The 26410-nt window shown below is 40.2% G+C and overlaps 1 protein-coding gene across 12 annotated transcripts in view; it reads left to right on the top strand.

Moving 5' to 3' along the window:
* The window catches only part of DLG2 (discs large MAGUK scaffold protein 2), an 890387-nt gene extending 867697 nt beyond the window's left edge, over window positions 1-22690 (top strand). For 8 of the 12 annotated variants that reach the window (XM_030950072.1, XM_030950037.1, XM_030950029.1 and 5 more), the window contains 6 exons: window positions 12646-12696; window positions 13454-13555; window positions 14423-14595; window positions 15288-15397; window positions 20703-20794; window positions 21535-22690. In XM_030950072.1, coding sequence (XP_030805932.1) covers window positions 12646-12696; window positions 13454-13555; window positions 14423-14595; window positions 15288-15397; window positions 20703-20794; window positions 21535-21641 — 635 coding nt within the window. In that variant the 3' untranslated portion in view covers window positions 21642-22690. Of the gene's footprint in view, window positions 1-743; window positions 790-3575; window positions 3618-12645; window positions 12697-13453; window positions 13556-14422; window positions 14596-15287; window positions 15398-20702; window positions 20795-21534 lie in introns of all 12 variants that reach the window. The other 4 variants (XM_030950051.1, XM_030950064.1, XM_030950020.1 and 1 more) reach the window with 2 other exon arrangements.
* The last annotated feature ends 3720 nt before the right edge of the window (window positions 22691-26410 follow it).

Genomic DNA, 26410 nt, shown 5'->3' with positions numbered 1-26410 from the left:
CCAGCTTCTCCTTCCATCTCTGGAAATACTATTTTCAGAAGAATAAAGCAGTGACCTTAACTTTTGGAAGCAGAAATACAGCTCCTCAAAGTTGTTCTGGCACCTGTCATAAGTCCAAAATTGTCTCTCAGAAATATTCCTAGACCAGAATTGGCTCAAAATAAGGCAAATATGATTTCTTTCACATACTAAAATAATTCGTTTTGAAAATATCTATTCTAATCTTTTTTTTGCCTTTGACTTTCACCAAGTTGATTTCCATGGGCAGCTTCACTGGAAGTTTAACAATTAAGGGAAGCAACCATGTTAACACTTTAAAGAACTAAACTGGTTCTTGGAATGTGTACCACCACAAGCCTTTATTGCTTGCTTAAATTATATAAGGAACCAGCATTATTAAAAATATTTGCTAGTTCCAAGCCCAAATATTCACTTTTTTTTTTCCTTAATAATTCTGTCCTAAATTTATTCAGTGAGGATAGTTTCTGGAACTTTATTTATCTGGTTGTTCCTTCTTCCTCACAGCTCCAAAAGGCACATTTCACAGTCACTGCCTCTTTCTTTGGCTGAATTTCCATAGAATATAGGTCTAAATTTGTTTCAGAAAGAAAAGGCAGGGATCCAGATTGCTCAATCAACATGGTCAGTCATGGTAGTATCCATTTCAACTCCACTGACTTCTTCCTTCCTCTTCTGCGGCTGTTCTTCCTTTCTCATTGCTCTCTCTGGGGACTTCCGTGCAGGACATCCCCGGATTAGGTGACGACGGTTATGGAACAAAGACTCTGAGTAAGTTCCCAGGAATGGTCACTGTAAACCCTTTTTTGTTTTGTTTTGTTTTGGCTTCTGTTTCTTCTCTGAGGACCCTCCACTCCTAGCATGCACAAGATAGAGTTTTATTTGTTACCCAGCTGTGAATGCCTTACAAATGTTTCAATTGTTCTGTTCTGCATGACGGTATTAAATAACATACAGTGTATCAAGCAGACACTTTCACTTCTTTTGTAATAACACCTTTTGTTTCTGACAGTATATTATTGTTCCCATCATGGCAGTTTTGTAGAGTAGCATACCTAGAACACGTTTTGCTGCCTAGACTGTTCTTTTCAGCAACAACCCCTCCCTCTCCATCTAAAGGGAAAATTGAACATTTTAACATGATCGCATCCTGGGGAGATCAATAGAAAATTAGTTCATGCTGTTGCTTCTGCATTTTCAGCTTTTTGCATGGGAGTGTTTGTTACTTTGCTGAATTTTTAGATTAGTATTTGTTATTAATGGAAGAAGTCATTTGCAGGCTAGAGAAGATCATGCATTTTCCAAAGTTAACTTTGGACCAGTTTTCACCATTAGCAACCTATTCTCTGTCACACAACCTTAATCTTTTTTTTTTTTCTGATGCAGCAATCCTGTCTCAAGACTTGGCATTGCAGAGTGTATAATGTGTCAGATAACTGCTCAGAAACAATTTTTCTTCCTCAAAATGTTAACCAGAAAAACTGTATAGAATGAAATATTTGCTGCTGACTTCTACATATATAGCTATATTAAATTATGTACCCGGAGCGAAATAATGTAAACAAAATGCCACTTGCATGCATTTGGCTACTTGTTCCTCAGCTGTTTTTCCTTTTCTTAAGCACCAAGTAATTGGAGCAAAATGTGTGTTAATGCTGCATTGCCTACTATTTTATGTTTGCTTTTTAATTGCAGGAATGCACATCCATGCACACAGTTTTGGAGATTATTCTGTTTCTGACTGAATTGTTGAAGGAACATTTTAATGGTTTAACTTAATGCCATGCAGTGGCTCACAATTTAAAGATGAAAGCTTTATCTCTTGTACCAGGAAGAACAGTTCTGCAAGACTGGTTTTGTCAGTGATAGACAGCAAATGTCACTGCCACCTGAATTTTAACAATTCTGTGATCATTTAAATGTCATAGCAGCTCATTAGCAACAAATGGAGATCCTTCCCTGCTAGAGAAAAGTAAAATACTTCAGATCTGACAACCTTCCTGAATATGTGTCCTTACAAAGAGAATCATCCATAACATCCAGACATTTGAAAGTTGCCTGAATTCTGCAAATTGATATGGAACAAAGTAGCACCGGGGTGCTGTATAGGCTGTAATGCCTGTATTAATATTGCACCTAGTTTTAAATTACTGGTACACCTCTAGACATTTCCACCAATCCAAATTTTGTTAGTTTTCAACTCAGACACGCTTCTTAATGACAGTTCTTACTATAAAGGATATTTGTTATTTTTAAATAAAGTTGTTCATGGTCCTGTATAGCACATCATTTTGAGAAACCCTTGTTAACTTGCTATGAAATGTCTGAAAGTTATTATGTTGTTTTCTTCAAAATATGAGTTGAATTTTTAAAAGCTTCTTCCTAAGCCCAAGATCAAGGTTTCCCATTACTGTTTTTATCAGATATCATCCCTTCCCATTTTTGCTGCTCCAGTAGCCCCATCATTCCCAATCTATGAACCCTGAGCCATTAGATTGGTACATGGATGGAAAGCAGCATCTTGCAGAGAACTTTGGCACTGTTCCTGTCTTTCTCATTAATCCAGGGTGTTCCCAGATGTACAGCCGTTATTGGCTTCTAAATGTCCTGGACCAGCTGAAAAGTTTCAACTGCCAAATGATCTTTCAGGTGCAAAGTAATCAGCATTTCTACCAGAAAAAAACACTGTTTCATGTGGTCCTGCAGACCTCCCGGAGAGCATATAGCATGATCTTACTGTCCATAATTATCTTACTCTCCATAAATAGTTTGGTGACTACAGTTTTGGAATTATTTTCAATAATATGGTTATAGAAACAGGACACCTGACTTGACAAACCAGAAGACCGACCCATCATGATATTTCTTATATTCATGTTCACCCATCTAGACTGGTCTGCTAAAGGTTTTCAAACTCCAGCTCAAATCCTGAGGCTAGACAATATCTGGAAAAAGACTTCTTCCTTTTGTTTTCCTTAGTTTTTTCATTGGCTTTGTCTTTTTTATTTTTTCCCCTTTTGGACAGGATAGATTAGATACAGTTACAATATCTCATACCAAAATAACTGTCATGTTAATCTGTTAATCACTGTGCACAGTCCTTTGGGATAGTGCACAGTGATTAAAGACAGACACAGGCTAGAAGTTTAGCAGGAATAGTTTCAATGCATTAATGATACACATCACTGATAGTGCAGAATATGAGCAGACACTGGATTTCAATAAATTGCTCAAGACATCAAGTGAGATCCAAGTTGATCATAATATACATTGAAATGAAGTTATCAGAGATGTCATTTACTGTCTATCACAAAAAGACATAGTTTTGCCATGGCACATATCAGTAGCTAATACATACAGTCTCTTTCTGAAATGCCACAAGAGAGAAAGCTTTCATTTTATCTCTAAAATATCTGAGCATTTTCAGGTGATGTTACTGCACAGCTTTTATTTCTGCTCTGCATAACTACCTTTGCATGACTGTGGCAGTTCTTTTAAGTTTCTGCAGCTGTGTGGTGCTTGGTTATGTTCTTTAATTTGCTGTACTGTTCTTGCAGAACATGTTTCTTCTAATGCCAGCGATAGTGAAAGTAGCTACAGTAAGTTACTGCTTTCATTAGAGTCCTTTTATTTTGCATTGCTTGTTTTGTTTCTTTTACTTTGTTTCTCTCCTTGCTACTCTTTTGTTAATGTTAAAAAGATCACTGGAGCAAATGGCTTGGAATTCAAATTTATGACTGTGTCTTGAGTACAAAGCTATAAAAGAAAACTGGCAAACTTTATAAGAGAAGGGAGAAAGATTGTTACTTATGATGTATTAGGGACATAAAACTAAACCTGGCTTTGGGTAGCCTATGCAAGTCAGGATTATTTCATTTAGTGACAAAAGTTTATTTCAGTGGGGGTGGGGGGAAGTTTCTTGATGATCTTTTAAGAGTAAAGTTACTGCACAGCCATAGGTCAAATCTGTAAGAGGCATCCGTTCTACAAGGTCACAATTTTTACTTGCATTTCTGCATGCCTGTATGGATGGCTAAGAAACAGTAGCAGAAATTTTACTGAGCCCTTAATTTTGACAGTACAGATTTCCTAATTCATACTGCAGTCTTAAAAAAAGGTAAGGTAGACCTTCACTGCTTAGGCACTGCCGCTGAATGTCACTGATACCATGTAGGTGGGGGTCCCAACCCTGCAATCTGATTTGCTGGGATTTACAGACTCCATGTGATCATATAACCAAGAGGCAGATTGTATTTTCTGAGTAACTCTTAGTAATGCCCATAAATTTAACAAATATCACTATTTTTTGGATGTTCTAAAAAACAGAAAAAAACCCAAGGCATTAAATAAATTACTAGAAATTACATAAAAGATAACTAAAATGACAAGAGTGCTTGCTAGATCACCCAGTTGTTTCATTTATTCAAGCCATTTGCTTAACAAATCAGGTTTTCCACCCGTCACTCAGCACTTGTGCTAAGCACCCACATACATTCAGGTAATCAATGGTATCATACCTCATGTTTACTAGTCCTGATATAACACAGCAGTTGAGCTCCGTTGATAAACACCGGTTTGTTTCAGCAAAACAGCTAACCTTATCCTATTCAGAAATGGTAAATTGGTTTGTATTCTCTTGTATTGAAAAGGTTTCCTTGAAAGCAATTGCCAGAGTCACGAGAAAATGGTAGGCACTCTTGAATTGCCAAGATCCAATTCTGAACTGTTTTATTTTTAATGTGCCCTCCACTTGGGAGGAAAGGCAGACTTTATTTTTGATTCCATTTATATTGAGATTTAAGATGCTCTTTCTCTGACTTTACAATCAGAAATGAATCAAAGGGTTAAATTTTCAAAAGTTTGCACAAGTCAAATCTCATCCAGACCTGAATATTTCAGGGAGAGCTCAGGGTAAAAGCCCAGAGGAGAATGTAGATTGATGAGCTGACCCAAACAGCAGCCTTAATAGGAGTGCCCAGCTGCAGCCAAATATTTGGGGCATGTCCACAATAGCCTGTTACCAAATTTGATCATCAGACAGGCCAGGTAGACAGTCCTTTCTTGCTGTGTAATAGCTTAAAATTGTGGTTTTTTGAGGTGCAAGAAAGGTAATAGAAACAATTTGGGAAAGTTAGCTGGAACACAGATACTTGGAAGAAAAAGTAGTGCTGGAGCAACACCTGGCCATAGCAGTCACCCTCCTTCTAGAGTGGTTTCCATCTGCACAAGCTCTGCTCTCACTCCAGCAGCATTCTGTTGGCTGGATTTTCCACACATTACTGATATTTCAAACAACTTCTGCCTGGTGGAGAAGATGCTGGCAGATTCTTCTCGGCCCACAGGATAGCTACGCCATTAAGAAGCAGAGGAAGCCCATCTTAGGTTATGCCAAATGAGAGAGGCTTTAAAATACAGAACCTGGTGCCCAAAGGGCCTGATTTCATTTGCTAAGGATTCACGGGTGTGTGCTAACATGATACTTGAAGGCATGACCTTGACAAATTAGCAGCTGTGGTTCCCACATGGAAATTATTGTGTCAGATGGCCATGGTGGCACCTGAAGTCTAGCCTGACTGTGTTCAATCTCCACCTGGCCATGGTAGCTCAGCGTATCTCCTGTGGAGAACTAAAGTCCTCCCAAGTCCAGATGATTAGCCTTTGAATCTTCTGGCAAAGAGATCTGAGATCTGGTGTGTTGACAGTACATCCCATTGCACAGCTCATCACAGCAAATCTCCCCTAGACAAATTATGTGTCAGGAAGAAAGAAAAATCAGATGAGAGTCAGAGGCAGGTGGCCAGAGAGTGAAATCAACAAATTGTGAGGGGTGGAGAGAAAAGAGATGAGGCCTGTCAAAGGAAGTTCTCTTTTCACTACAGTTCTCACTTTGTGGGACTGTTGAGAAAGGGTGCTACACTGTAAAAGCTTATCAACATCTCCGATGCGGGAAGAAAAGATTTCCTAAAGCATTCCTCACTGCCTCCTGATTTATTTATTCCTAAGGAATGGAGGGGGAAAAAAAAGGAAAAAAAAAGAGTGCCCAAGGTAACATTCCTGGCAGAAGAAGTCAGCATGCAGTTACTGTTTCTGCTATTCTTGTTTGCCTCTGGGTTGCTGGGAATGTGGGAATGGAGCTCAGCATCAGCCACTGCCACAGAACCAAATTTGTATAAACTTCATTTGGACCCAGCCATGTTGCAGAGTTGTTTCTCAGTGTGATGCAGTGCCACTTTGAGGAGAGTCTGTGTGTTCAAGGTGAGGCACTGCAAGTTATTTTGCAAGGACACCGTGTCTGTTGACTTGGAAACTCATCTAGCCCTCAAACTATGCACTGGTGACAAAAAGCATACTGGTGACATGCAGAGGAGAAAAAAAGCAAAGCTGGAAAATTAATGGGGAGCAAATAGAAAACCACTGGAGGAATCAAGGGATTTGCATGGGGTTGTGACCCTGTCCCTGTGCCTCCTTTCTTTTCTGTTTCCCCGGAAAATTAGCAGGAAGAAAAGGGTTGCCTGCCCCACTGCTTTCTGAGCTGTGGCAAGCTGGGGCAGGGTGGCTGGCTGAAAAGCTGCCTGGTGGAAAAGGATCTGAGGGTGCTGGTCAGAAGCAGCTGAACATGAGCCAACAGTGCCCAGGTGGCCAAGAAGGCTAATGGCACCTGACCTGTATCAGCACTGGTGTGGCCAGCAGGACCAGGGCAGTGACTGTCCCCTGTACAGGGTGCTGCTGAGGCCACAGCTCCAATCCTGTGTTCAGTTCTGAGCCCCTCACTGCAAGAAGGACATTGAGGGGCTGGAGCGTGTCCAGAGAAGGGAAATGGAGCTGGGGAAGGGTCTGGAGCACAAGTCTGATGAGGAGCAGATGAAAAGAGGTTGTAGTGAGGTGGAGTTAGTCTCTTTTCCCAAGTGACAAGCAACAAGAAGAGGAAATGGCCTTGAGTTGCATCAGGGAAGATTTAGAAGCTGAAAATGTTGTCAGGCATTGGAGCAGGCTGCCCATGGACATGGTTAATTCACCATCCCTAGAGGGATTTAAATCACATGCTCAGGGACATGGTTTAGTGGGACTTGGCAGAGTAGGACTTGTTTTTTCCAACCTAAATGATTCTATGCTTCTGTGATTCTATGAAATCATCAATTCACGCCTTGGCCAAAACAAAGAAAACAGGTGTGGGCAAGAAATGACTGGCAAATGCAGGGTGTTCTCCTGCAGACCTTCTCATCTATCCCTATAAAAACAGGCCAGTTGGAGTCCAGAGTGAGGTGTTCTGCATTTTTTCTAGTGGGTCTCTGGCAATTGTTTTAACATATTTCTCTAACTTTTGCTTCTCATGATGACCATTTAGTGAAAAGTAGCTAGTGTCAAAACCTGTACTGCTTGATCATTCCTAGAACCATTCCAAACCAGCAATATTGAAGGATTCTGAGAAATGTCTAGGCTGTGAGCTGGACAGTGAGGAATAGGTGGGGTCACAGATCAACTGAGCTTTTTCTAGGAGATATTCTGATGTGTTCATTATTTAAAAAAAAAAATCCATTTCTTAAAAATTTGAGTATTTAGCTGAAGTACTGCTTATATCTCCAGGGTTAAAAAAACAGAAGCCAGATATTTTTTTACTTCAAAAATATAATTGAAAGTCCTCCAATGTGGTCTGAAGAGAAAATTCTTTGACCACTTCTAAGCCACTAACAAGAAGTGGCAAAAAGTAAACCATATTTCTTCTGCCAGTGCTGTTAACAGTTGGTTTGTTATAAAAAATAGGGATATTTTTTCTCCCACCAGATAACCTTCAGCTCCATTAATTTCAGAGCAAAACCACAGACACATTTGAGAGTAGAATGTAACACTGTATAAATAATAGTATTTTGGGGCCAGGAAAAAATGCTAGCTTGATCTTGAAGGGGATGAGTTGCTACACAGCTGCTGCTGAATCACACAGCCACGCTCTTATGAAGTCTGTGTTAGTTTATTTGTTCCTGTTCTCAGCAGTAAAGCCAAGTTTGCAGAGTGGTGTATAAAGTCCTGGTCTAGAAAATTGTTCTTTTTGTGATAAGGACACACAGAGCCAATTTTGACTTATCCCTGGACCAGTTAATCAAACCATGATTCAAAGTTTATTTTGAGCTCTGTAACTTAAAATGTTCTGATTTGTTTTTCAAATCAAGCTTGTAAGGACAGATTTTTTTACCATGGACTCATCAATTTTTATTTTGTGAGACATGATTTTCATAATGGGCATGAATTTCAAGTCTCTCTCCTGCATATGTGTTGTAACACTCATACACATAGTTCAGTAAAGGTTTTTACAGCTGTCATCAAAATTACACACACATTGTTGCGTCTGTTTAGTCTAATTGCATAACTGGTTGTGATTGCACCGCTTACCTAGAGAGGCAATACATAACTAAAAGTTAAAAATAAGGAAAAGTTATTGGAAAAAAACTTTTACCTTCTGTCAGCAAATCAGCAAGTCACTCTTCTAATGAGATTTGAAGATGCATAACAGAGGTAAAGGAGTCTTGATTATTACAATAGGTTATTGATTAATAAGGACACTTGCATTGGCTCCCAGAATTACTCTGTTATTCAGGTATACTTAAAGTGGCACAAGTATTGAAGTCTCATTTTATACCCACACAGCTGTATTGATCTTTGCCCATAGACGACTTTTGAGTCTTTGGTTCAAACTCACTTTTGAATCTTTGGTTCATGCTCAGACACCTGATGATCATTTTACGTATTGGATTTCCAGCCTTTCACAAATAAATTCCAAAAAATCAATCAATCAATTTCCAAAAATCATATGTTCACATAAATAGAGCCCAGCAGAGGGATTTTGAACCAAATAGAGGCTGGGATATTGTCCAGTGTTGCCTGTGCAAAAGAAATTGATTTCACCAAGACCTTGCAATTACAGTCCAGGTAATTCATACATTATCCCAAAACCTAAATGGATGGTGGCAGTAAAATAAGCCTTCTTTGATTTTAAATCCACATGAGCAAAAAAATTCAGACAAGAGCTTGAAAATTAAATTATTTGGCTCATCTACAAGAATTTCGCATGTGTATTGATGGTAACCACCACCCATTTAAATGAACCCAAAAATTCTCTTTGATTTTTTAAAAGTCATAAATAACTTCTAGCTGTCTTCATTAGTACTACTTTTTTTTTTAATTTATCTACTTAGATGTCTTTTCAGATTTTTTCATTCACAGACATTAATAGGATGCTGAAATCTATCGATTTCCACTGCATAAGTTACTGGATTAGGGAGGGTGTTTACATGCAGGCTGCCCCATGGCAGGTCACAGCAGCTTTCCCACCCCATTACCCACACAAGGGTGCAGGTACACCAGACCTGTGGAAGCCCTGGATGCTCTGGCAAGGCAGTAGGAAATGGGGCCCTTTTATGGGTTACATGAAAAATGCCTGATATCTAGCAGGTCTGCAATGAAACTGAGTTTGAGACTTTCACAGGCTCTGCCATCTAATCAAACAGGAAAAACAGAGGCATCACACTAAATCCATTTTAGAGCTACACATCTGAAACCCTATAAAATCCCTTTAAAAGATTAAACTAAGACTTCTTATGAAATTTATATGGCAGCACAGGATCTCGCTGCCCATTTTATAGAGATTATGAGTTATAACAAACTCCAAGTTATTCTTCTATTCCCAAGCATGAGAAAACACCAACCGGCAAACCCAGAGCAAAGGGAAGCAGGGAGTGATCCAGAGAAAGTGAAAGTTCTCCAATAATTTTACCCAAAAGTGTCTTACTTTCAGGAAACTTTCCCCTCTTCTTTCTTCCATTCCCTTATTTTATTTGTTTTCTTCTCTTTTTGACTTGATGGGATTTTACTGAAGAACAGGGGAACATACCAAAATCCTACAGAAAGGTCTTTTTCTTTTTTTTCTCATTTTGTTTTATCTGTTAAATGTCACAAAGATTTTCCAGATCAATACAGCTAACCTGTGCTAATTAAGCTGTTAATGTGGGTGTTAAATGAGGCTTAGGCAAATTATAAGAGCCTGTGTCCTGATGGATTTCACACTGTGTCTTACACCTCAAAGCCATCACAAGGTTATAGCAACCTGAATATTGATTGACTCTAGAGCTCTTCATTACACTTAATACTTTATGGACTACTTGCAGTACTGACCGAGTAGAGATCATTAAAGAGTACCATCTGCTATAATTAACATGCAAAACAGCCTCTGAGGACCTACAGGATTTTGTCTGGACAGTGCATGGCAGGACTTTATTCACTTAGAAATTTAAGCTTCCTTACTCCTTTTTCCAGAAAAGAAAAAGAGTGGAAATGGTGCAGCTTTTCCCCAGTCACACTCCCATGCTGAGTCTGGAACTGAGGGCTGAAGATCCTTACCTCAGGAATATGTCTGTCTTTAGGTTCCTGTATATCACAGTCAGCCTCAAAGTTTCTCCATACTTACTGCTACACTTTCCAATGGCTTAAACTTCAGCACAATTTTAGTTGGTTGGAGAATTTTTCTTTGCCTTCAATCTGGCCACAGATTCAAAAGACATATGTAAAACAGGCTCATTTTTCTCCTTAGCCCATACTCTACAGAGAGTTTGGATATACCAAAAGCTTTAGCATGGGAACATGTCTGCTAGAGACTGGACAAAAAAGAAAGTAAAATCTGTGCTGGCTTATCAGTGTTGGTTATAAATCTGTGCCAAAGCCAAGTATTAGTCCACGGAAAGGAAAAAAAAAAAGAACTATTGTTTCAGAGTTATTGTCTGTTTGCCTCCAATTGCTATTGACACGGTCACTCCCATGAGATTCTGCTGTTTCACTGCAGATGTCTGCATCTGGCTTTGCTGTTTAAATGCTGTTAGGGGACAATGGAGACAAATTCACACTTCTGACTTTTTCTCTCCTCGCAAAGTAGACACGTAAAATAAGTCAGATGACTCATGTCTTAGAATAAGCACTTGCCTATTTGTAGGCAGCCATTGGCTCCAAAAGGTATCTAGGGACTAGCTTGACATAAGCACTCAAGCCCCAGGTTTCTGAAATTAGGGAAATGAAACTCCTGCTGTGGATCTGTTTGCTATTGAAGCAAATACCAAGATGGTATTTGTACAGACAGGCTCCCATTTGGTTGGTATGTGATGGCTTCATTGCCCACCCTAAGACTGACTTTCTCAGGCTGTTGAAAAATATAGCCTTGGCTCCTGTGGAGTAGGGGATAGACAGTGCAGGAGCATCCCAGTCCACCCTAGAGAGTGGATTTTTTCATCTCCAGAGAAATGAGACATCCCGACTTCTACATCACCTCTAAAATTTACTGGGAGTCTTAAGGGAAACCAATATATGTGATGCATAAAACCAAGTGTAATAATAATTCTAGGTTTCCAACTTTGCAAAAAGCCAAAGAAAAGTGATTACAATATCAAACATTTGCAAAGAAAATGCACATTGCATTTTGTCCACATTCCTCATATGTTATGTGGCCTTATGCTCAAATGCTTTCTAATTGCTTCCTTTTATTAAAAATTAGGTTCTCTCCTTTGCTGCTTCTGCACCATCGCTAGGCAGGAGTTAGTCCTGTCAGTTCCAACCATCTGTGGATCTTCTCAGAGACTAACCCTGATCTAAGCAAATATAAAGTCATCATTTTAAAATCTGCTCATTTGTATTTAGAATCCGCCAGAGCTCTCATGTGGTACCAAGTATGTGACAGTGACCCAGAAAGAGAAATGAGCAGGAATTATTCATGCTTTAGGTGAGGAATCCTCCTCCCTCTCCTCTTTCACTCCCTTGGATGGGAGAACAGCAATGTATCAGAACTGTACACCTGCACCCAAGTCATGGTCCATATAGTGCCACTTGTTTCTCATGGCAAATTTCTCTGCTTTAGTTCCCTAAATATCACCATGAGGAAACATCACTGTCCTGAAAGGGCACAGGGAGGACAAATGTGTACAATACAATGCCTGTGAGACCTTTTTCTGAAGAAATTCAAAACCTGCCTAGACATGATCCTGTACAACCTGTTTTAGGTGCTTTAGCAGGGGGGGATTGGACTAGATGATCTCCAGAAACTGAAAGTCCCTTTTAGCCCCAACCATTCTGTGAGTCTGATTTGTGTTCAGGAAAAGGATAATGATCAGAAAATAACTCATAGCTAGATGTGAGGCTGTGAATGCACTAGACTATGGAAGCTATGCACTGAAGGACAATCAACCAAAATATACATCTATTCTGTACATAAAAATTGTTCTGTCTAGGTAGCCTGTTGATTTACTCTGCAGCAACATGTTAGGGCCTTAACAATAGGAAAAGCATTGCATCTTAATTGCTGCACTATCCTTATAAACAGCCTTGTATCAAATGACAAATAAAGCTATGTTGCCCATCAATAAAAAAAGTCCAACTTCAGTAAACAGAATTGAAACACATGGAAGGGGAGGGTGGGGAAGAAAAAAACTGTGTCCATACCTGGAAGTTATAATGGACTTGGAATGGTTCAGGTGAGAGACTTATCAAGGTAGAAGTGTTGAACCTGGTCTGTCTCTATGTGAAGCATTTTATCAAACTTAAGTACCTGACATGTCACTCATCAGCTTCAATTTCTTCTCTTTCTTCTCTCATCAGGAGGCCAAGAGGACTGCATCCTTTCTTATGAACCTGTCACAAGACAGGAAAGTAAGTTTCATCTTCCTTTCTATCACTCCTCCTTGTTTTTCATTTCAAAGCTTGGGGGCCAGCAGAGCAGTAAGCCTTGCTCTGCCAGTCCCAGATTCACTGTGGTTCCTTTTCTTGGACACTCAGTCTATTCTCATATGAAAAAAAACCCTGATGTTGTGGTATTCCTTGGGAGCCACCACTTCTTAACATTCCCAGGACTCTTCTCCCCAGCTTGTTCTCATGGACTTCACTAGTACAGAAAATTAATCAGTCTACAAAATAGTGATGTACATTTTCTAGATTTACTGCATTATTGTCACATTGAAAGCCTTTATTATTTTGCTTCTCATACGATATGTGCCACTGTCCAGTGTAGACAAACATATGGAAAGGCAACCTAAAATGGGAGCACATCCATCTGGTTTAATGGAGGATGCACTTATATAACTTGAGGTGAAAAAAAGGCTAAAACAGCCTTCCATACCTCATGGAAGAGTCCACCTGCAAGCATTTGGGAGTGGCCTTGTTGAGTGATAGCAAATATATCTAATGCTTCTACACAGTCATTTGACTTGTGCATGGACCATCACAGAGCTCTGCAGTGGTACTCATTCCATTCCCCTTTTCCATGTCAAGAAATAAAATACTCATCAATAAAATGTGCACCTAAACTTTCGCTTCATATATAAAGACCCCAACTTTGGTTAGTGATATTTGGGTGCATTTATTTATTATTGTGGTAAGACCATCAAAATGTGATCCTTTTGTTTTTCAGTTAATTACACCAGGCCGGTTATTATTCTGGGTCCTATGAAAGATCGGATCAACGATGATTTGATATCTGAGTTCCCTGATAAGTTTGGGTCATGTGTACCACGTAAGTATGATTCTACTCCTAGTTCTGCAGCTGAGGGAATGCTATCCCTTGGTGCCACACATTAAGTAAATTTCTATGAAAGCAGCATCTGTGAATTATGCACAGTTGGGTTTCTCAAAAGTCATTTTCTCATCAGACAGAAAAAGCGAAAAGAACGAATAAAATTTAAAACAATTTTTTTAAAGGTTGTGAATGTCTGGGAAAAAAATTCTGAAAAGTTTCAAATTCTAGTAAAATTTAAAAGTTTCAACTCAATTGCACAGCATCCACCGATAAATATACACAATAATCTGTGATTTGTGTGAGATATAGACTGTTGAATCAGAAAGCAATGTAAGACCCTGAATTAAACAGAGTCTTTATATCTTGGACAATTAGAGCTTGCTGTTTATTTGAGGGCCTAATTGCAGTCGTACTTCATTTTAAATGGTTGTCTCTGGCAATACACTAATTTAAAACTACTAGAGATGAGAACAGAATCAGGCTTATAAATAAGGCTAAATTGAGTTGATGAGATCACAATTCATTTTATTACAGTAATAACATTAAATTTAAAATATGAAATGCATTTTATATTTGAGATTTGTGTGTGATTCTGCTGAAAAAAAGTGGAATTTTGACAAACCCTAATTTTATTTTAGCCTGTATTGATTGGAGGTAAACATCAGAAGGGATTACAACAAAAAGACAGCTTTATTGGCATAGCTCCATTGAAAACAAGATGTAGTAGCCAGTGATCTGCTCTCAGATGTGAAGTGCCCTCACTTAGAGCAGACCCAGCATTTTCCACTGAGCAAACCATGGCTGCATTTTTTGCCCTAAATGTTTTTGCAGACTTCTTCATCCTCTGCCTTTTGTTTCATGCAGATACCACACGGCCAAAGCGTGACTATGAAGTGGATGGGAGAGATTATCATTTTGTCATTTCAAGAGAACAAATGGAAAAAGATATCCAAGAGCACAAATTTATAGAAGCTGGGCAGTACAATGATAATTTGTATGGAACTAGTGTCCAGTCTGTGAGATTTGTGGCAGAAAGGGTAGGTTGACAGTAGTTTTATTGCTGGTGCAACATGATCTGCTTTGTTTCCACATTGTGTCTCAGACATGATTATCTGCCAAAAATATAAAATAGCTGCAAAATGGCATCCTTATTTATAGGCTTTATAATGACTCCACAAGAGTGGAGTCTCCGACTTTGAATGACATCATCCTTGGCACTGTCTGTACTTGGATCTAGTGCCATGGATTCAGGGTTCTAACACAATGCCTCAAGTACTCCTCAAAGCACCCTCTACTCTTCTCTCTGTAAGAGTAGATAAACTAAATCACTTTCACAGAGGCAAAAGAACGAATCACAGAAAGATTAAATTATTTGCCTCAGGTGGCACAGGGAGGCTTGGATGTAAACAAGAACTGAATTAATCACTTAGGATGTGGACATCCTATTGCTTTTATGAACTGATTTTGCTTATCTCGAGAAAATCCTCCTGTCCCTGCAAATTTCACCCCAGTAAAAAATAAATCCCAAGTTTGTTCCCATATCACCAGTGCATATTTATACTGGCACCAAAGCAAAGGAAAGAACTCAGTGTAGTGGAGCGCGTACCCTGGACTACCCCCTCTCTGGTGTGCCAGTAATGGCCCCATTCCAGGGCACTGCGTCGCAGATTTGCTTCCTATCTTTATCAAAGTCTGCAAAAATAAACACATGCTCATCTGTTTCCAACAGGGCAAGCACTGTATACTTGATGTGTCAGGAAATGCTATCAAACGACTACAAGTTGCACAACTCTATCCCATTGCTATCTTCATTAAGCCCAAATCATGGGAGCCTCTGATGTGAGTATAAATTTCTTCAAGCATTTTATTCTTTTTGGGTGGCACCACACAGGTCTTGAGTCTACATTTGGCTTGTTCTCTAAAATTATCAATAATGAGATGAAGTAGGAAGAGTGCCCTCAGAACCTGTCATCCACTGTATCCTGGTATCTCAAGGAACAAGGCGTAGCTTTGAACCTTTCAGACTGGCACACATGGGATTATGTGCTGGACCACGAAGGACTCCCTGCCAGTGCTTGGTGTACTTGCTCCAACCTGTGCAATGAGTTCACCAGGGACTCACTCACACAACTTGGCTTGTCCCATGCATCCTCAGGTGCTCTTGGGGTTTACAGCCTGGCCAAGGGCACAAACCAGGGGTTAGACCTGTGTCAGACCTGAGGTGTGTTCCTCTTCACCAGCCCTTCATTTACCTGCAGGTCTGTAAGAGGATAGGCAAGGAGCCATGGGACTGGAGAAGGACAAACATAACACTTACAAGAAAGAGAAGGCACCAGCTCCGTGCTGCCAAGGCTGTCTGAGGTGGCACATACTTTAAGGGATAAGAGCAAAACTCAGTGTAAGATCAGTAAGATGAAATTCAGCACGGACAAAGGAGAGACAATGAAAGGCATGAGTACAAGCAGGGAATAATTTAGCTACAGCACTGCAGAAAAGCATCTGGCAGTTGAAGTGGATCACAGAGGAAAACAAATGGATGGGTAATGTGGTTGCAAAAAAAAGAGGTTGCCACTGTGGGCTGTATTCATATCAGTGTTGTGTAAGGACACAATAGACTGCTATTTTGTTTTACTGCAGCCTCAGCTGGAGTGCTGGCCTGATTCTGGGTTCCACCCTGCTGGCAGAGGAGGAGCAGGGATTATGTAGTGTCACAGAGAGAAGGGTGAGGAGGAAATATGGAATTGATATTCATCCTGAGTTAAAATTCAGGATTAAATATATGGTTATCAAGTTGTTTTCCATGTACACTTACAGTTAGGCAAGAGCTATCAGCTTAATTTGCTGTGATAGGGGTGAAATTTTGAACTCTGTGCCAGTTCTGTTCAATATTTTTACTGATGACATGGATGAGGGGATTGAGTCTTTCATTAGGAAATTTGCAGGCTACACTAAGCTGGGAGCTTGTGTTGATCTGTTGGAAGGTAGGAGGGCTCTGCAGACAGACCTGGAATGGTTGGATGGATGGGCAGAGTCTAACAAGATGAAGTTTAATAAGTCCAAGTGTTGAGTCCTGCATTTTGGCCACAATAACCCCCAGCAACGTTATAGGCTGGGGATGGTGTGGCTGGACAGTGCCCAGGTGGAAAACCTGGAGGTTTTCTGGGACCTGGGGGTACTGGTCAACAGCCAGCTGAACATGAGCCAGCAGTGTGCCCTGGTGGCCAAGAAGGCCAAGGGCATCCTGGCCTGTTCAGGAACAGTGTGGCCAGCAGGAGCAGGGAGGTCACCCTTCCCCTGTACTCGGCACTGGTGAGGCCACACCTTGAGTGCTGTGTCCAGCTCTGGCCCCTCAGTTTGGAAGGACCTTGAGACACTCGAGCACATCCAGAGGAGGCAACGAGGCTGGTGAGGGGCTGGGAACACAAACCCTGTGAGGAACGGCTGAGGGAGCTGGGGGTGTTCAGCCTGGAGAAAAGGAGACTCAGGGGTGACCTTATCACTCTCTACAACTCCCTGCAAGGTGGCTGTAGCCAGCTGAGATGTTAGGGAATGGGTTGGACTTGATGATCTTGAAGGTCTCTTCCAACCCAGTGATTCCGTGATTCTGTGATTCCCCTCCCACATTGCTGTGCAAATGCCAGGTAGTGCCATAGGTTTGTGTTTGACAGCTAAAACATTGGCACTCCCCCTCCTGTGACAGATGCGTGTCTGTGATGGTAACAGTGTACCTGCAGCCACTGGTCACAGAGCTGGAGAATTCTAACATGACCCATCCCTGGAATATGCTTTCTTCTTGGCCCTGCCTTTGGCAATGAGCTGCTTGTATGTCCAGCCACATTACAAGGAATGATGCACAATATCTGGTACTTGCACAGCACCATCCTGACTTCCTGATTTTTCTTCCAGCCTACAATTCAATAATATTCTGATTTTGTTGCTGTATAGAAGGGGAAGGGTAGTCTGATAGCCTGCCTTCTGCACTGATTGTTTTAACAGAGATATTAACATACAGTTTTCCCATACATAAAACATTTCCATTATTTGTTTAATGCTGGCATTGCCTCTGGAGTAATTAAAAAAAAAAAACCCAAAGTAAATAAAAGTGGCCCTTACTCTGAAAAATACATCAGGCAGAACCAGAAAAGTGGCAATAACATAAAGGCTTTGTTGATTCGATGTTAGAACAGCAAATCCTTGAATAGACTGAATGGTGTTATAAAGATGCAAAATATTATGACAATCATCCTGTTGTTGAGCCAAAGCAATGCTAATACTTCACTTAGGACAATAAAACAAGAGGGCTATTCAAGAAATGCCTGGACTTGGCACTCAGTGCTGTGATCTAGTTAACAAAGTGGTGATCAGTCAAAGGTTGGACTTGATGATCTTGGAGGTCTTTTTCAACTTAATAATTCTGTGATTCAGTCTTTTTTATGTATTTAAGTACTGCAACACAAAAAAAATTAGAGCTTAATCTGTCATAACTATTACTCCTGTTCATACAAATGAGTTAAAAGCTACTTCAATAGCAAAGTCAAAACACAAAAGACAAAAAAAATTCTAATTACAAGATGCAGAGAAACAAAGATAAAAGCTTTATCTTTCATCAAAATTAGCACATAAAATTGTAGTCTCTCATTTATGCATATGCTCATTTGCTCGTTTATGGTCCCTTCACTCTTCTTACCTCCCCATCAGATGCCCTTCAGCCATCTGAAGCGGAGGTAAGAAGAGTGAAGGGACCATAAATCAAGTTTGCACCTGCACTTGAAAGAGCACATGGCCATTGCTGTAAACAAACTGCTCCATCACCCTTTCCTTCCTTCCTTCCTTCCTTCCTTCCTTCCTTCCTTCCTTCCTTCCTTCCTTCCTTCCTTCCTTCCTTCCTTCCTTCCTTCCTTCCTTCCTTCCTTCCTTCCTTCCTTCCTTCCTTCCCTTCCTTCCTTCCTTCCTTCCTTCCTCCTTCCCTTCCTTCCTTCCCCTCCCTTCCTTCCTTCCTTCCTTTCCTCCCTTCGCTTCCTCCCTCCCTCCCTTCCTCCCTTCCTTCCTTCCTTCCTTCCTTCCTTCCTTCCTTCCTTCCTTCCTTCCTTCCTTCCTTCCTTCCTTCCTTCCTTCCTTCCTTCCTTCCTTCCTTCCCTTCCTTCCTTCCTTCCTTCCTTCCTTCCTTCCTTCCTTCCTTCCTTCCTTCTTCCTTCCTTCCTTCCTTCCTCTCTCCCTCCCTCCCTCCCTCCCTCCCCTCCCTCCCTCCCTTCATTCCTCTCTTCCCTCTCCTACATGACTCCACCTAGTTTACTCCCAGAGGCATGCTTTTTCATACCCTCCAATCAGCCTCTCTTGGAGAATGAGGACAGTGGTGAGATCATGGGAATGAGAAATGGAAGTAAGAAAGAACCTGCCTGGGTGAGCTCTTCACTGGGAGAGGAGGAAAGCCCTGGAAAATATGCACTATATTTTGAATTCACCAGCTGTGCAGGTCCCCAGCTAAGAAATAAGAAATAGAAGGGACTGCAGTATGACAGCACTTTAAATTCATCATGAAAAATGGACATCATGATCCTTCCCCTTCTCCATCCTCTCTTCTAAGGGCACAGAATGGGCAGAGTTAGGAATACAGTTAGCATGGTTTTATACCCCAGGCAAATCTACAACCTGAAAGTGTAATGCAAATTTCTACCTGTTTCAAAGTACTTCCTATTTTAAACATTTCTTTATATTTGTCTTATCTTTGCTGTTCAAAGATCTTGAGAAAGACTTCTCAAAAATTTACCAGAAACAGATCTGAAAGCAAGAATATGTTGTCAGCATTACAGTATTGGTTAAGTGCCCATAAAATGAAAATATTAAGTTTGCCTAAGAATTTGCAGTGGTATGTCCCACTACAAGACAGAGTTTTAGTTCAGTCACCCAAAGCAGGGGTATCTGATGTGAAGTCCACCTGATTAGATAGCAATCTTTCCAATAAATAGAATTAGTATTATTACAAATTTAGCCGAACAACACACAGATTATGTTAAACCTTTTTATATAATCTACAAATAACTGATATCAATTTTAAAATAAATCTTTCTTAGCCTTCATTTTAAAAACTTGCTTTCTCCATGGCATTAGTACTTGCAAAGAGATTTTTCTAAGCATTGTTCCCAGCTATACAGTTACTTATAGAGGTAGGCAGCTTCAAGCCATTTCTGGGAACTCCTTTTTGCATCCTGGACGTCTCCCAGGATGTTTTTCAGAAGTCAAGAAGTGTTAGCTGTAGCAAGTTCATACTGTTGTGCACTATATAGAGCTTTTTCTTTTTCACACTATCATGTCCATAATTTCCGACATGCATCACCCATACCTATACAGTCCATTGCCACATAATCATATGATTCAGTGCAAGGCATAAAATCAGATTTATACTCTCCTAATTGCCTCAGAAAATTTCTGTCATGTTTTAAGAAAAAAAATTAATCTACACTGGGAAAAAATGCTAGAACAAGCAAACTCTATTTAGGCATCTACAGGCATGTGAGTATAAAGCAGTGAATGAGCGTGTAATACCTGAGCATGCATGGGCAAGACAACTCATTTCCTAAAGTTATTAATTAGTGTTTCTGTTGACACAGAAATGCTCAAATAATAAAACACTGAAGAAACCAGAATGTTACCATCTGTCTTTGTTTTCATATTTATTAGCACCCACTAAGTGGTCAGTACAACCTTATCCATCTGAAACCACCAGCTGAGTCTGGGAGACACAAGGTTCCTGAAGGAGCTTCAGCTGAAGCAGGAGTGCTGAGTGCTGAGACTATGGAACATCCCAGATTCCAGATGTGTCTGTGGGCTCCTGATGTCTCAAGTCTATCTCAGTTAGCAGCTGCCAGACTTAGGCCTTGTATTTTGTTCAGAATGTAGAGTAGTGAACCCAAGATAAAAATTTGGTGGAGAAAAGTGAAATGAGAAATAGTCTGAAGAAGTAATTTTGTACTACATAGAATGAAATTAAATTGAAAATATTGAAGTTGTCCATGAACTGTTGGAAGAATTTTACCATTTCATTCTTTTAACAATCTCTATCCATCTGTGATTCAGTTGAGCATGCCTTTTGAAAACCATTCTAGCAAGAATCTAAACTTTTTGATTACTTCCTCCATGTTTCTAGGGAAATGAATAAACGTCTTACAGAGGAGCAAGCAAAGAAAACTTATGATCGAGCAATTAAATTAGAACAAGAATTTGGAGAATATTTCACAGGTATGTTTTTATTAATACCATTTTTTCCCCCCAAGATAGAGTCTTTTATTGCAAAACTACTAGATCAACCCTGTCTTTGAGCTACAGTACCTGTCAGTATAGTGTGCCCAGAGCAAGGACTTCTGGCTTGAGAGTATTGTTTCCTTGAAATTCAAGAGCAGTTGAGGCACTTGACTCCTCAAAGGTTTGATATCCTGAAGGAGTATCTATGCGGAGGGAAATTAAGGGACAACCACTGTGCTTTGTGTTACAGTTACTTTATCCTCTGTCAGCTTGGACCTGATCTTGTTAACCTCAACAGCCAAGAGTTTTATATTATTATTTTATATTATAACCAGATATTATATATATTATTTTATATTATAACCAGATCAGAAAGGTTGGAAATCTGCTGCTGCTCACTGTTGAAGCAGGTTCTAAATTGAATGAAGTGTAAAGCTTGACCTCCAACAGTGGGAAGATCTCTTGTGCTGCCCTCCCCAGGACAGAAGTGCTAGTTCTCTGAACTATCCTGGCTCAGTCATCTCAGTATGAGCAGTGGGATGGGTCTCTGCCACAGGCAGGTGCCATTGATTTGAACTTAGCTGTCATCTGCAGGGGTATGACTTTTCCATAAACATCCCAGTATGCCAATATTCCTTCTCTTTCTATGAGTATCTATGAGTATGCTGAAGATCTGCTGACACTGGATGCTGTGTCTATCAATTAAAAGAAATATTGATATGTTTTCTCTACTGCAGCTATTGTCCAAGGAGATAGCTTAGAAGATATATATAATCAATGCAAACTTGTAATTGAAGAACAATCTGGGCCTTTCATCTGGATTCCTTCAAAGGAAAAATTATAAATTAGCCACTGCACCTCTGATTACGACGGGAGAATATTTAGAAGAAAACTATAATATACTATTTGGAGGCTTTCCTTTTTTTTGTTGCATTTATGTTCTTTGCAGTCAATGTGAATTTTGATGAATGTACAACACAAAGTGTTTGAAGCCATGAAGGACACTGATGGGTCAAAGGGTAGGAACAAAAAGACTTCTACCATATAAAGCAAATCTGTTGTGTGCTCAGAGCACAAGTTGTAGGTATAAACTTTTGACGTGGAGACCCTCTGTCAAGGGGAGCTAAGCCACCTCCTGTGCCCACGTGGACATTTTGATCAATTTCAATGGCTGAGCTCAGTGTGTTGATTGCTTTAGAGAAGTTCCCAGCTCTTGAACCTCACAGCGGGCTTGATCCTGCAAGGCGCTCAGCACTTGACCCCAGTTCCTACACACGAGTAGCCTGTTGACTTGGAGTCATCTGTGACCCTTCCCTATGCCGTTCAGTCCCACCAGTTCCAGTAGGACTATTCCCGTGCTCAAAGCTAGGCACAGGCTTAAGCATTTTTGCTAGATCAGGGCCACATGCACCTTGCAAAATCAAGCTCAGAGTATTTGGTCCACTTCCTACTGAGGTCACTGTTGGGACACTCTGTGACCTGACTGGGAGGTGGGTCCTGTTCCAAGCTTGTCATTGCACATTTGTAGTTGTAACACCTCGACTTTGGTAACTATGCACATCTTTTGATTTCTGAAACCAAGTCAAACTCTTTTTTTTTTCCCCCTTTGGAAGCACTATTTCATCAAGAACTACCAACAATATGGTTTATTTTAATGGTGTTTAGGGGTGGGAGAGGATGGTAGCATTTCGCACCACACATATGTGCACTCAAAACACATTCCCATGCAGACAGACACATGTATGAGGATTCACAGCACCTGTGTTAACAAGGAGGGATACAACTGGGAAAAGCTTTAAAATTTTTGATTGTCTATTTTATCATTTATATTGATAGAAGGCACTTAAAGATGGAATAATTTATAAAAATAAAAATATATTGATGTATAGAAACTAATTTCTATAGGTAAAATGTTTTTGTGAAGATATTTTGTAAAGATTAATTAATTGAAAGATTAAATATTTACACCCTTGTGCGACTGTCAAATGTAAAGAGGACCATCAAGTTGCATTATACCTCTTCCATAACAGATTCTCTATTATTAATGACAAGCAAGAAAATTCCTTAAATAGTAGTTGTCATAATTTTTTTCTTTCAATTTAATCCTCTCCCTTGCCTCTGTTTAATTATGATGAACTCCTGTGGAAAGATCTCTTGAACTCACTGCCCTGTAGGAATTTTCTGAACACAAAAGGATAATGCATCTTTGAGAGGGACAACTATTCAGAAGCAAAATGTCAGTGCTTAAACGCAGCTAATAATTTCTCTCTTAGGAAGGAGGCACCCTTAATCCCCAAATGTTTTATGACTCTTCCTGTTTCCCTCAGGGAAATAACAAAAGTATTTGATCTTTCCTCTCTTTGCAGGCAGGTCACCAACTAACTTGTATCTTCATTCATTTCACAGTCAACAAGGGTCTTAAAGCAAAAACTGAGGCAATAGACATTTGTGAGGGATTTGGGGAAAGTCTGTGGAATTGCAGTCTGGGGTGTACAGAAGGGGAGAAGGAGGTATTTTTTTTCTCATTTCACATTGCCCTTCTTCTGTATAGTGATGCCATTCCTCACTGGCTTACAAGGGGACAACTGCAACAGATGCTATGACAGTAAAACTGAATTGCCTTTGCTGCTGCTGGACCATGTTCTCTATAAAACCCACGCTCCTGCCTCTGCTGCACTGCAGGAGTGCAATGCTTATAGCTGGTGGCTACAGCAGCCCTAACGCTTATGGATGTCTTCAGGGCAAATGCTAAATAGACTCCTCTGGCCCTTGTCTGCCTGAAGCTTACACTTGTACACCCTGTCCGGCTGACAGGGCTTCCCAGCACCTTCCGCGGACAGCGCGACGAGCTGGATGTTTGCAAAAGCCACCAGCAGTGACAGGGTTAAAAACATGGGCATTTTACTGGCTCTTGAGTGGGCCTCTCATGCTTACTGCCCAACTATGGTAACTTTGAGAAGTTCACACTTCTTTAACTATTTTTCCTGCCTGGTCAGCGCAGCTTTATAAACAAGTGTTTCAGTTAAGTCTCCAGAAGAGCTTTGTAACCAGAAGGGCTATAAACTTTTTTTTTTTAATATTAATTAATGAATGCTTTGATTTTGGATTATTCTGCAGAAGTCCACAGAGTGACCCCAGATCTTTGGAAGCCATGGATTTTTCCATGCTAGCAAAATACTATTGCCCCAGGTTGGGAAATAGCCCACCAGACCTGAAAAACCAAGTGTCCTAAAGCAGGAACTTCATTCTAATTTTCAGCTCTGTTTTTAAGCAATCAATCACATCTGCTTCTTTGTTTCTTAGTTCAGCATGCAGCCTTTTATGGTACTATCCTACTAGTAACTGTTTTGCTTTGTCATGTGCTGTGCTTTACAGTGAACAGTAACACTACGGCTGAGTACAATCAATTTTTCCATCAGTCCTTGGTTACTGTAGTAACATTATTTATTTTTCCCTGTCTGTTGTTTGTGCTTCCATTTTAGAGTTGACATTGCACTTCTTTTTTTTTTTTTTAAATAAAACATATATTTAAAAACAAATCATCCAGAGAATCAGTGAGAGGTCTTATTTCCCTTAGGACTTGTACTCCATTTGTTTTGTGTGTTGATGTTTTGCATTCTATGTCGCAGCATCCTAAGAGCTGCAGTCCATTTTTGCATTGCAGCTGTTCAGATCATACTGGGTGGTAGTGGGAGGAGGAAGAAAAGCATAAGACTCATGCAAAATTACATCTGGTGAAAAAGAAGTCCAAACTCACAACCCACAGCAATTGGCGCCTGACTCCATATTGGTGCTAACACAGCTTAGCATAATCAGATTCCTTTTCTGTCTGTGTTAAAGACTTGGGAGTGTCTAACCATGAGACCAATGCAAATGCTGGACCCTTTAGGAAAAGTGCCAGATCACACCTCTGGTGCTATATCTCATGTTCTGGCACAGTGTGTAGCACCATAGGGTCTAAGCAGAATCAAAATTATCACAACTTTTTGTCCACCCATGAATGATCACAGTGACATCTTGCTAGTTTTGTGCAGATGTGCAATATTACAACTTAATTATTTTTCCTTGCCACAAACAAAAAAAAAAAAAAAAAAATCTTCCATGCACTGACTCATTGAGAGCTTGCTAACAGGGCTCAGTAGAATGGCACTTCTTCACTGATCTTACAGTCTGACCATCGACCAGTGGAAGAGCCTCTTTCTTGCTTAATCCCCCTTCCTACAGAGGTACCCTGTCCATGCTAGCGCTTTGTAATTTCTTTGGTAGTAAAGGCTGTTTCTAGATCAATATTCTGTGATGTAATTGTGTTTGTAGCTAGCATGGTTTGATGCTCCGGTGTGGATAGGGTCCTAAGAACCACTCGGTGACGGTCAAGGATAAGAAATCTCTCCATTGCACTGAAATTACAAATCCTCTTCCTGGAGAGCAGTGTGGTACCTGAGCTAATAACCACTACGAGCCAGCAACAGTGTCCTAGGTACACAATATCCACCTACCTATTTACATTAGTTTTCTATAGAGAAATTGTTGGCATCACACCTTCACTGTTACTCGCTCATCAGTGCCCAGTCGAATTGTATTTTTGTTTTGGTTTTCTTATGTTTTAGTTTTTGTTTTTCAAACTGTATCTCTGAGCAGAGGATTCAGTGAGTGAAAACACATGAGGATATTTGTAGGATATACATATATATATCCTCCTGTGTTGAGGATATATATCCTCCTGTGTTGAGGAAAAAGTATCAACCTCCTTCTTCAGATGCAGATTTAAAGCCATAATATCTGCTGTGTTCACAGACAAATGACTTTAAGAAAGCGGTCTTTTATCCTTCACAGCTTTTAATCTCAATATTTTCCCTCATGAACATTTTGCCTGTCATGTTATGCATGTAGTTCACTGTGCAACTGCATTCAAGCCTCTTCCTTGGTGGAATAAACTTTTTTTCTTTCCCATTAAAAATCAGACATTTTGTCAATTGGTTCAGGAATAAGGATGAGGTTATTATGCTAAAAAAAGAAAGTTTCCATTCTAGGACACAAATCAGCATCAAAGCTAACAACAGATAACATATAAAATCTATCCAGCATATAGCTGGCCTAGATCCTCAGCTGGTGGAAATCACAGTCACTCCTCTGGTTTCAATGGAGTCCATCCCATTTATATCACCTGAAGTTAAACATCCACCCTCCTCATCACACTGATTTTTTTGCATCTTTGTAAAACACCAAGGCCGCCTGATTAAACAGTGGGTCAGCACTTTCCATCATTATTTACTGCTTATTTTACTGTAACACCCAGAGGGCCAAGTCATGGACCAAGATACTTTTGAGGCCAGTGCTGTGAAATTGCTAACAAAAAGACCCCAAGGGCCAAATGGATTTGCAGAAGGCTTCAGCTACACTGACATCTCACCAAGAGCTATAGGAACTACCATTTCATTGGCCCTTTCTGAGACCCTGCCTTTAAGGTGAAAAGCACGAGAGGCAATTGATCCATCATCTCTCACACTACATTAACAGCTTACACCTTCTGGCCCTACAGCACAGGCAACTTGCCCTGATGTAAAACAGCATTTCTGGGCTTGGGAGCCAGCATCCTAGGCAAGATCTTTGGTG

Source organism: Camarhynchus parvulus, chromosome 1 (genome assembly GCF_901933205.1).
Source record: "Camarhynchus parvulus chromosome 1, STF_HiC, whole genome shotgun sequence".
In the NCBI taxonomy this organism is placed as follows: domain Eukaryota; kingdom Metazoa; phylum Chordata; class Aves; order Passeriformes; family Thraupidae; genus Camarhynchus; species Camarhynchus parvulus.
The sequence above is the reverse complement of the archived record's forward strand: the minus strand, read 5'-3'. Positions and strand labels throughout refer to the sequence as shown.